Below are 12,146 nucleotides of genomic sequence, written 5' to 3'. Positions count from 1 at the left end.
TTTCCCCTCGCTTCCCCTGCACAGGATACTGGTGCTGGTGCTCTAGTTTTGTAGGGGGCCACAAGGTTGTAGCAACAGTGAAGGCTCCCTGCTGTGGGGAGAGCAAGGGGGGGCTGGGCTCAAGCTTCAAAAGAGCCATATATGGCTCCCTTGTGAGCTATATTTGGCTCGTGAGTCGTAGGATGCCGACCCCTGATCTTGAGTGCCTTGGTCCTGCCGTGAGTCCCTTCCAGTTCTAGTGTTCTGTGATTCTATGATTCTATAGGGAAACTACTTGTTGGCACATCTTTGCACTGGCAAACCCTGCTCCCCTTCCTTCCCCATAGAGTAGGAACAATGAATTGGAGCTTTTCTTCTCTGTGCCAGCGGCATAGCTTTAGACTACCAAGGAACAGCTTCAAATTGCATCAGGATCACAGTTGGCCTTCAAAATTAGATAGCTGGACTTGGCTCCCTGATGCCTTCCCTCTCCTGTGTGACTCAGATCTCAAGCATAGGAGAAAATCTACTCCTGCGTGTCTGTGATTTAGTTCTGGATAACATGCAAACTATGAAAGCATATGGCCAGCACTCAGGATTACTCAGAATAGGCAACGTAAATAGAAAAGAAAACTATTATGATGTGATGTCAGGGGCTAGACTCTGCCTCTCTCTCTAAATACCGAGAAAACAGGGAAGTCCTTGGACAGAATCCAGAACTGATTACAACACACTGGTGTCTAGAGCAGTCCTTGGTACATTGCAAACTGTATGTCTGGCTAGATTGGGGGGGGAAGTTAAATACTCAATCAGTTCCATACCAAACAGTTTTGTGGAGTCACAACCTTCCCAACTCTGAAATTAAACAATATGCACATATATTAACACTATCATGTTTTACTAAAAAGTAGAAATCAGAACATGTCAGTGTTAACCAAAATAGGGAGCTGATAGTATCTAGCCATCAGTGTCCTCCTCAAAGTTCACTTCCTAATTACTCTCTATTCCAGTGTTCCTCAAACTTTTCATGGTCAGGACCTTTCTTACCCCCATTGTTGTCTCCTCCCCAACACTAGGAACCACGGCTGGGAATGGGGCAGTGGTGCCCGAGGAAGAGGGGGGTGCAGAGAGGGGACTGAGTCCACAACTGGGGGTAGATCTGGGGCTGGGAGTGGTGCTGGGAATGGCTAGAGGTGGGGTGGAGCTGTAGTACAGCCTAGGAGCAGAATGGGGGGGGGGTGAGTGGTGCTTCCTCTTCACCACCCATAAGGTCTGTCCCTGTTCTCATTGCTCCCCCCGAATGTTTCTAGGCGTTGCCCGTGGCGGGGTGTGTGCGCATCCCACAGTTTGGGGACTACTGTCTGATTCCACCACCAACTGTGCACCAACAGTGTAGCTGTGCAGTCTCTGTTGTCCCATGGACCTTATTTTATGTGTCCTTCTATCCTTTTCTGTTCTGTTCAGGTTCTTATATCATTTCCTCCCTGTAATGTCTGACCTGCCAGCTAGAGTGCCAATTTCCTGTATGTGGCCATCTCTAAACCAAATGATAGAAGGCCATGACAGACCAAATTCCTTTACCTCTTTTCTTCTTCTGCCTCTTAGAAAAGTGCGCTTCAGCTTGACTTCTCTGTTTCTTGGTCCATATAGGTATGGTTGCAAGCAGGGGCAGAAGAATGTAGTGAACAAGTGTCATGGGCAAGCAGAGATAGAGGGTGTTCTGAATGCATAGAAGTCAGTGAACTTGGTCATACATATATCATGACAGAGATGTAAGGAGCCCTCAAGACCCAATACCAGCCCTATCTGAATCTGTAATGAACTTCAGGTTTTTCAAGAGCCTTTATCTGGTAACTAAAACATAACAGTGCAGGAAGGGAGGACTGGATCCCAGGCTTGATAAAAATTTTGTCAAGTAAAATCAGCATCTGTCTTTCACCTCTTTTTTTTTCCTGACATTTTATTATTGGTTAACTAAGGGCTCATCTAGACTATGCTAGAGTGTCAAAAGAGGATATGCAAATTCCATAGGAATTTGCATATCTTCTTCCAATCTCACTTTCAAAAGCAGAGCTTTCCTCAAAAAATGAAGTTTACGTGACTTTTCAACAAAGGAGGGAGGAGTTTGCCGAAAAAGTAGCATCTAAACTACTTTCACTTTGAAAGCTTTGCTTTCAAAAGTGAGATCAGAAGAAGATATGGAAATTCCTGCAGAATTTGCATATCCTTTTTCGACACTCTAGTGTAGCCTAGATGAGCCCTAATAATGCATCCATAGTTAATTTGATTAAAGACAGATTTTATCAGCGTCATCATAAAGCAAGCAAGGGTATGTTTATCACCAAAACCATTCTGGAAACCCAGAGAGGATATGATTGAGATCTAGAGTTCATTTCAAAGTTTTATTTCTGCTGCTAAACAGGATTATTTTGTTTTGTAATTTTCTACCATATTAACACTGTGTGATAATACATGCATTTGCCTAGATTCATGTTTCCTGCATGAACCATTCACTTTCTGATATTGGGATTATGATTAATTGATGCATCAACCAAAGGTAAAATGCTTCGATGCTAATACTGAAATCCTTGCTGATACCTGATCATACAAGGGAAATGTTTTCTCCTAGTAAATCTTGAGTTCTTCAAATATGACTGTTACATCATTCAATGTAGTGATAAACTATAGCGAAACAACACAAAATGCCGGGCATGTTACCCTTAATACAAGCATAGAGTGGGCATGCATTGCTGCAGATCTTGTGAAATTACTGCACACACATGCACCATTTCAGTAGCTGATTTCACAAGTCATACAGTGGTTTGTGCCTATGTATCTGACATCAGAATCAAGCCCAATGTTGATATCTGATCCAGATATTTAAGCATTTACTAGTTACAGAAAATCCTAAATTTAAAATTTAAATGATCCAGACATGGTTCTAATCCACAGATAATTAGACAGCTAAAATGTTTAGCTCGTCTCCTTTAACTTTGATGTGTACAATGTTTTGTTGTTCTCACCATTTCTGAGAAACCCAGCATATTCAACTGACTTTCAGTTGGTTATAAACAATGAATAATATTATTGTGCTTTCCCTGTTTTTGTTTTCAGGTGGCTTGCCTTATATCTTGTATTTTGATACTTGTGGTAATCTATGCAATAGGACCTGTGCTATACTGGCTGCCCATGGTACAGTACTTGCTTTCATTTTTTAAAAGTTTCATTGCACATTTCTGTACAAGATGTACAGGTCTTTCATAGAAGATGGTTCTCCTTTTGAAATGAGTGCTTAGTTCCCATAAACACCACTATAAGTGCCATAACATAGAGGAGAATACATCTCTGAAAGTCTTAAAATAGCTATAATATCCCTCAGTTTTGTTGTGTCAGGAAATATTTTCTTTTATCTTAATTTTGATCTGTAATCTTGCTAAATATATGGTGCCAGATTCTAGCTCATGTAAATGGGCACCACTGAAGTCAAAGGAGTAGTGCAAGTTAACTGCAGCAGAGAATCTTAACTATGATTTTACTTACCAAATGAATTTGTCGCACACTGGAGCTAGTAGTCAGTGATCTAACCATTATTACAGATAATTATTTTTCTGAGCAAGGAATTATGGATACATATCCTGCAGTGAGATGTGAATAGACCAAATAGTGTGATGCCACATCAAATATTTAGCCATAAACATTGTAAATGTATGTAACCCACACACCTACTGGGTGTGGTTCACTGTCTCATCTAGAAGGAGCTAGACCACTTACAGAGAGAAAGAATATATGGTGCTCTACAGCCTTAGCTGAAGACCAGCTGGTCTTTAGCTCAGGCTTAGAGACTCATGCATAAAGCTCCAGAAGACCTGTTGGTATTATATTAACACCAAATCAGTACTGGAGAAAGGCCAAAGTCACAACAGCTCAGATTCAAACTTTTCCAAAGTTTAAGGGTGCCCACATTGGGGATTTTGGCCTGAAAACGATTAAGGCTAATTACATAATTTTCAGTCTGAGCCACTGAATGAGGTATGCACCATCTGGATCTGTCTTTATCCTCTCTTGGTTTCCTGTGTGTATGTGCATAACTTGTATTTCAAACTTTATCTGTTTTCCTATTTGTGTTTTTTTAACCTCTTGATATTTTCCTTTTTAAATTTAACCCTATCCTATTACCTTTAAACTGAATAATTCTCCTCCTTTCTTACCTCCATATTTTGATTCTATCCCTTCCTATTCCTGTTTTGATTCAGTGCTCCTCCTTCCTGCTCCGAGCCCCATAGATTAAAAAGACTAATGAAAGGTTAGTCTAGTGCCTCTACTTTGCCTGCAAGTCTCTGGATCCTCCACCCCTGGGCCCCTTTGTAGAAGACGGTGAAGAGCGGGACTGCTGCTTAATAGGGCAGGAATCATATCAAAGCTTGGAAATTACTAACTCCTTTTCTCTGGAGAGCAGGGATGTAAAATCCCATTTAATTGGTTAACCAGTTAAACATATTATTCCAGCCCCACTGGTTAACCTTAACCAGTAAACCTCACCCGTTAAGGGGTGAGACTTATAGTTTAACTAGTTAACTATTTACATCCCTCCTGGAGAGCCTCCCGCGTAGCAACAGAATGTGTGCCTGCTACTACTGAAGATAGATGGTATTTCTCTCCAGAAGTTTCTGTCCTCTTCAGTCCAGGGCTATATAGTCTGCTAGAGTGCAGAGAATGGGTCTGGTGCCTGTACTCATGACATTTTTAAAATATTTACCTTGGTATTTCTAGAATTAAGTTATAATATCAAATACTAATTTGGGAGAATGCAAGTTTTACTACCTAGCACTTTACTAATAACTTTTTTTCCTTTTTCTTCTTTTGCAGTGTGTTCTAGCAAGTATCATTGTTGTGGGTCTAAAGGGAATGCTAATGCAGTTCCGTGATTTAAAAAAATATTGGAATGTGGATAAAATAGATTGGGTAAGTGCAATTAAACCAAAGGATGTTTTCCAGACAGTGGCTTAAACACATACTTGCTAAACAAACCTTAATACTGCTTGGGGCTGAGAACTGCTTTGTGCCAGTGCAAGTCAGTTTTTTTAATATTCTGCCAGCTTATTTTCTCAATCACAAAATAGCACCATTTGAAATTTTAGTTGCCTTTATAAGAAACAGGAATGGAATTTTGGCAAATGTTAAGGATACAGCATAATTTAAGACAAAACAATTATGCAGTCAAACCCGGTTAATTAGTGTGGATTTAGAATGTCCAGTTTTGTATGCATACAAATCCCTGGGCTGGTTGGTTAACACAGTTTGCTGATTTGGAAGTGTACAAAAATTCTGGTATTCTACCCTGATACATGGAATGAATACTCTATAGGATACAGAGAAATAAAAGTACAAAATATGTGGAAATATACATTATGTGTTTCTAATGATATTTCATAGAGCTTAGTCAAGAGAAAAATAGTATCATATATGGTAGGTGCTTTACTATAGGCAGAATAAAACAGATTTAGTTTGATTAAAATAAAACACTCCATAGCAACGAATGTGTAATGGAGTAGATTGGTTAAACCAAAAGCAATGCAGATTCTTATCCTAATAGAAGACCGAACAGGATAACTAGCATTTACAGCAAAGGATCCATATCAATATTCAAGGCAAATATGGCTGAGATCCTGTCGAGTGGTAATGATGGTGGGAGTGATTTGTTCAGTGTTGGTTTTATTATCACGTTTCAGGAGGGCCTGGAAATTTGCCTCTTGAGGAAACCATTAAGTATCTTTGCCTGGTGGTGTACCTGCAATTCCTTGCAAGACTCTATATTATAATTACTGGTTTGGACAACTCTTGACATGTTAAAGCCTGTTTGCAGTCTGTATATAATTCTGTTAAGGAGGGTTGATGGTTGCATCCTTCAGTTCAGTTTACGGGAGACCATCTTAGATTCCTTTGGTCTCTTCAGTGAAATAGGATCTCTTCATAGCAGGTGGCATAGCAGGGACACTTCAAAGAGTTGCATTAAAAGTCTAGACTCATAACTTTTAGGGACAGTTAAGCTGGGTGATGATTTTCAGATCTAAAAGAGGAGGAGGAACTCTGGGTCTCATCCACAGATTTATAGTGTAGTCTTCCATAAATTGTGTGCTGCAAGTGGTAAACTTTTGGGTCTGTGTTGTACCACCTATATTCTAGTCTGTCCTTTACACACTTGCTGCTGGTTTCAAGAGATCCCAAATGATATGCATGGTTGACATGGAGACAGGCTGTATTTCTGGACAAATAAATTCATGCTAGTTGGTAAGAAACTATAACTATTACATCAACACATTATTCTAATGAATAGATGGTGTTTTCTACTAGGATATTCTGGAAGCTCAGCTGACTGATACGCCTTCAGAGGCAAACTAGTCTGGTTGATTCTATCTCCACATGGGAAGGCTAGGAATCCTTGATACCTGTTTTAAGATGGAACTGGAGATTTTTAAGAGAAAGTTAGACCAACACCTGTCAGGAGTGGCCTAGATAATACATATGTCCTGTCATGAGTGCAGGGGACTGGACAAGATGACCTCTTGAAGTCCCGTCTAGTCCTACGATTCTGTGAAGCATGGGTCAGACAGGGCTGGAAGCCTGGTTATTACACCCAAGTTTTCTATCACTAATGTTAAGATAAAATCAAGAGGGTATTCAGCTGTATGAATATGCCTGGAATCTACCTTGGAGAATCTCAAGTTTACCAATATAGACATCAGCCAGTTAGATGGCAGTATTGTCAGTATAGGTGTTGAAGTCTCCTAGGAGAATAATGTAGGGGTGCATCTGCACCACAGGGCTTAACTCAAAATAAGCTATGGAAATTGAGCTACATCAATTGCGTAGCTTATTTAGAAATAGCTTATTTCGCAATTGGGAGTGTCTGCACAGCACTTATTTCAAAGTAGATCACTCTTCCTCTGACTTCCTTTACTCCTCGTACAATGAAGTTACAGGAGTTGGAGTAAGAAGTCCTCCATCTTGACAGTATTTTGACACTATTTCAAAATAACTGCCTGCTGTGTAGACGCGGACTAAGTTATTTCAGAATAGCAATAGTTATTACGAACTAGTGTTGCAGTGTAGATGTACCCAAGGTTATTCCAGTGCCAGGCTTGTCAGAAGTTCTGTTAGTGCCTAAAGTAACCAAGAAGGCTTGTGTAATGGACAGTAGAATTCCCACGCTGATTCCATCTCTGGACTCTATCTTGTTGAATATATTAGAACAATAATTTATTTTTGTGATCTGTATCATCATCTCTGCTCAGCCTTTATAATGAAATGATAAAGCATATAATTCAAATGGAATGACTGTCTTCTTTTGTAAATGGGAGTGTTGATCTTAGGGAACAGAACTGTTTGAGGAGACCCAGCAAGACTAGGTAATATGAGAGGCTACAATTAGTGCTGATTTTGGAATGTATTGGATCCCAGCAGCAATTGGCAGTATAATAGACATGAAAACATTCTATTGCCTAGGTTTTTAAGTATTTTGAAGATAGAAACTAAATTAAAAACATTTATAAATTATTAGCAACTGTCCTTTTGGAATGTGGGTGAATAAAGAACATTTCAAAGGGTGAGTATCCTGTAACATAGAAGTCAAGTTTGTTATGCTCATTGGTTTGGTAACTGCAGTGTCTGGAAATAGAACATCAGATGTTATGTCAAATTATGAGCTTGCTGTTTCTCAAACAGGGGAACTAAAGGACGCTGGACAATTATAGGCAGGTCACACTAACTTTGATACCTGGAAAGATACTGTCACAAATTACTAAACGATCAGTTTGTAAGCACGTAGTGTAGGGGTGGGCAATAATTTTTGGTGAGAGGCCACTCCAAGATTTTGTAAAGTGGACGAGGGCTGTTCTTTTCCATGATGTTAATGGAGATGCAGGGTCTGGAATGGAGGTTGGGTGCAGACGGGAGCTTGGGGTAAGGGACTGGGGTACAGGAGGGAGACTGGAGTCTGTGAAGGAGTTGGGATGAAGCAGGCAGTTGTGACGTAGGGCAGGGAACTGGAGTGCAGGGATTTAGGGTATGACCTAGGGTAAGAGGGGATTGTGTTCTGGGGCAGGAGATTGAGGTGCCAGATCTGGGAGGGAGTATGGGTGTAAGAGGGGGACTGAGAGTTTGGGTATGTTGAGATGGGGGAGAGGACAGAGAGTTGGGGCAGGAAAGAGCTGGGGTGCCAGAAGCAGGCTGTGGCCAAGAGACTTACTTGTCAGCTGCCAAACTCGCCTGCCTGCAGCACTTAAAAGGTTTGCCAGCCAGCCAGCCTGCCCGGCCATGTGCTTAGGGTTGCCAGATGGTTTAACTAAAAATACTGAACACCGCCTCCCCCCATAAAAAACCACCAGGAAAAAATTCTGTTGAGGGTGGGGGAAAAAAGGGAGAGATACCAAAGTTGTTGAACCAAAAAAAAAAAAGATCCTGAGAGTTAAGAAAAAAATAGCATGGTCCCTTTAAGAAAAGCCTTTGAAGCTTTTTGCCGGTGGCCATCTTGTTTTCCTGACCGACCCAGAAGACAGCTTCCCTGTGGAACCAGGTAAGCAATGGGTCTGGGGAGAGGGGAGATAGGTGTGGGGGCTGGGCCCGTTTTTTGAGTGTGGTAGGGTTGCCATGTGTCCGGTATTTTCTCCTCCTGGCAGGGAAAAAAAATCAGAAAATACCGGACATTTTTTAGGTGTCTGGTATTTTCTGAATTTTTTTACTGGACAGGAGGCAGAAATACCGGACTGTGTGCGTCAATACTGGACACCTGGTAACCCTACATGTACTTCATGAATCACTGAGCCCAGGAGACAGGGCATGAGTCTTCTTAGCAGCCTGTTGTTCTAACAAGCAGCTCCCATTGTCTGGTTTCTGCCAGAAACCCGCCAGTGGGAATGTGCTGGTGGTGGGGTGGCTCCTAAAACTTCCCACTTCTCCTTCAGTTTCAAAACAGAAACTGGGCTGTGGGGCAAGCTGGGGAGCCTGCCTGGGGCTCCCTGCTGCCTCCATGGGTTGGATCCAGTGGGTTGGAGGGCCGGATTCGGCCCACGGGCTGTATTTTACCCGGGCCTGATCTAGCGGGTAATAGGGTTGTAAGACATAGCCAGCATTGACTTGTCAAAAGCAGATCATGCCAGCTAATTTTCTTCTTTGACAGTATTTGGCCACGGCAAAGCAGGAGACATGGCATATCTTGATTTTTAATAAAGCTTTTGTTACAGTTCCACATGAAATTCTCATAAGTAATCTAGGGAAATATAATCTAGATGAAGTTACTGTAATATAGGTGCAGAAATGATTGAAAGGCTGTACTGAAAGTGTATTTATCAATGGTTTACTGTAACACTGGGAGGACTTATCAAGTGGGGCAGATAGGAGTCAGTCCTGGGTCCAGTACTATTCAATATTTTCATTCATGACTTGGACAATCGGGTGAAACTTTTAACATGTGCACATTACAGCAACATGGGAGAGGTTGTCGGCACTTAGGGGGCATGATTATAATTCAAAACAACGTTGACAAATTGGAGAATCGATCTGAAATCAATAAGTTGAAATTTAATAAAGACAAGTACAAAGTACTTTACTTCTGAAGGAAAAATACATGCCCACCTACAAAATGGGGAATAACTGGCTAGATGTAGAATTTCTAGAAAGGTTTTCAGTAGATCACAAATTGAACATGAATCAACAATGTTTTGCATTTGTCAGAAAGGCTAATATTGTTCTGGTATGAATTAATAAATGTGTCTTGTAGAAGACATGAGAGGTAATTGTCCCTTGGTACTTGGTACTGATGAGGTTTCAGTTGGTATGCTGTGTCCAGTTCTGGGAGTATGGGGACAATGTGGCGAGAGTCCAGAGGAGAGCAAGAAGGATATTAAAAGGTTTTAGAAAACCTGATCTATGAATGAAGGTTAAAAGCTTGTTTCTGTCACCAGCAGAAATGGGTCCAATAAAGGATATTACCAGTGACACATGAGGGAGGGTGTGCATGTGGGATCAAGTGCCCCCCTGATTTCTGCTCTGCTTATGTATTTATTGAGGGAGAGGGTTCTGTCCTTCTCCCACCATGCCTGAACCTAGCACGTTCAGCTCTGTCCCTGACAACTGGTCCTGGGCAGGGAGCAAATGGTCTGGGACCAGCTTCTTCTCATGCCAGCTGAGTGTGACCACTGCTCTATGCTCCCTGCCTAATCCTGGCTGTCAGGGACAGGGGCAGAGCAAGCTAAAGCCCGTACCCGGCATGTTTCCCTCTTGCTTGGCCCCTACCCCTGGTAGCCAGGCTTGAGCGAGGAGCAGAGGGGGTGGGCTGCCATTGCCTCCCCTGCCAGGCTGTCTAACAGGAAGCTGCTGCACTCTACAGAGTAAGTGATCTGGACTGGCCACCTTCAGCTAGCATGAGAAGTGGCTCTGTCCTGCTCCTTGCCAGGGCCCATCTGCCAGGGAGAACAGTTGAATGAGTCAGGGGAAGGCAAAGCGGGAGAGGGGCAACATCTCCCCCTCTTCCCAGTATCTCTGGTGGGGCGGAGAGAGCACAGAGGGCCTGGACTGGATGGATGGCAAGGGGGTTGCTGCGGGAGGCATCGGGAACAGGTTCTCTAGCCTCTGCTCAACCAGAGGTAGGGGTGTTGCCTGCCCCCTGCACAGCTCCTGCGGAGGTGCCCATGAGCTTTGGGGAGAGGCTTAGAGGTGTGTACTTCCTGCTCCTGTGGATCCAGCCCCCCAGCAGTTGATGGGATTGGCTGTCCTGGTTCAGAGAGGTAGAGCTTGAAGTTCCTCCCAGAGGCAATACACGGGTGGGGGTCATGGGTTTTCCTTTACTTTGTATCCTCTCCCCCATATCAGGGAGCACAAATAAACAAGTCCTGAGACTAACATGGCTACAGCAACACTGCATAAAGCAATGGAAAATATCAGATTCTGCGGTGTGAAATGAAAACACCACACCTTGGGGGGGGGGGGGAAAGGAAGCAAAACGTAAGTCACATCCTTCTTGAGCAAATGCAGGAAACAAAACATTCTCACAGCTCTCACCATTTATAACCCTCTGACTGCTACATAGAACTCCAAAGATGCTGAACAGCTCTCCAGATGAATTTCAGGAAAAACTGAGGAACCATTTACTGCACCTCACATACTCTGGAAGATTGAACAAGAAATCTTCTCATGTTCCCACATACTGGAAGGAAATAAATCAGGAAATGTACCTGGAAATCAGGCAAGAAATCCCAGACAATGATTAAAAAACCACCCTGACAACAGCCATTCCACACAGTAACAAAAAGCTGAGCCAACTAAAATTACTCCACAAACCACAGAACACCAACTGCCTGAGGAATTTTGGCACCAGTACGAACTGCATTGATGCTAGATGACACTGGAATATCATCAATTTATCAATACCACACCTAATTGAAACTGAATTATCTATTCTCTCCAAGGAACTGAATGTTTGTGTTACCAGAGCACCTCATTCCATACCAGCATGTGGAAAATTAGAAGACTTTTTCTGCTGGCTCAGCCTCAAAGAATTCTTTCATAACAATTACAATACCACTCACAATTACCATGTTCCCATCAACAGTCATAAGAAAAAATAATATTCTGATTGGACAGCAAAGAACGGATGAAACTATGTTCTTGGTCATTACATTTGCTTCAGGAAGAAAATTGTGAAATTCTTAACCAACATCACATTCACCACAATCCCTCCACCACCAAAAGGACAGCTTTACAGTCCCTGAAATCCAACCACCAGATAGTGATCAAACCAACATTCTTTATCTTAGTTGTAGTGAGACACACACAAGGTTGGAATGGATGAGCCAAAGCAATCATCCTTTCTCATGTCAATCACTCTTTCCAAGGATTATGTTGGCCATGAGTGAGCACTTTGCTTGTCTGGGTAGCACCCAGATTCTTAGAAAAGCAAGTTTATTAATATTCTGCTGGACATTTATGGGCTGTTGCAAGGTTCAACAAAGAAAACAGAGAAACATCAAAGATTTCTTTGGCAAGCCACTTTGAGAGAGATATTAGAGAGATAGACATAAACCTTTATACTTTAAACATCCAACCTTGTGTGTCTCTTACTACAACTAAGATAAAGAATGTCAGTCTGTCAAAGGAGGGTTCTTCATGCATTC

At 42.1% G+C, this 12,146-nt stretch overlaps 1 protein-coding gene across 7 annotated transcripts in view; it reads left to right on the top strand.

Moving 5' to 3' along the window:
* Nucleotides 1–12,146, top strand: part of SLC26A7 (solute carrier family 26 member 7) — a 172,184-nt gene that overhangs the window by 118,324 nt on the left and 41,714 nt on the right. For all 7 annotated transcript variants that reach the window (XM_075920400.1, XM_075920402.1, XM_075920401.1 and 4 more), the window contains 2 exons: nucleotides 3,094–3,171; nucleotides 4,846–4,941. In XM_075920400.1, the coding sequence (XP_075776515.1) occupies nucleotides 3,094–3,171; nucleotides 4,846–4,941 (174 nt within the window). The remainder of the gene's footprint in view (nucleotides 1–3,093; nucleotides 3,172–4,845; nucleotides 4,942–12,146) is intronic.

Source organism: Pelodiscus sinensis, chromosome 2 (genome assembly GCF_049634645.1).
Source record: "Pelodiscus sinensis isolate JC-2024 chromosome 2, ASM4963464v1, whole genome shotgun sequence".
NCBI classification, from domain to species: Eukaryota; Metazoa; Chordata; order Testudines; family Trionychidae; genus Pelodiscus; species Pelodiscus sinensis.
Note: the sequence above shows the minus strand (reverse complement) of the source record. Positions and strands in the feature narration are given on the sequence as shown.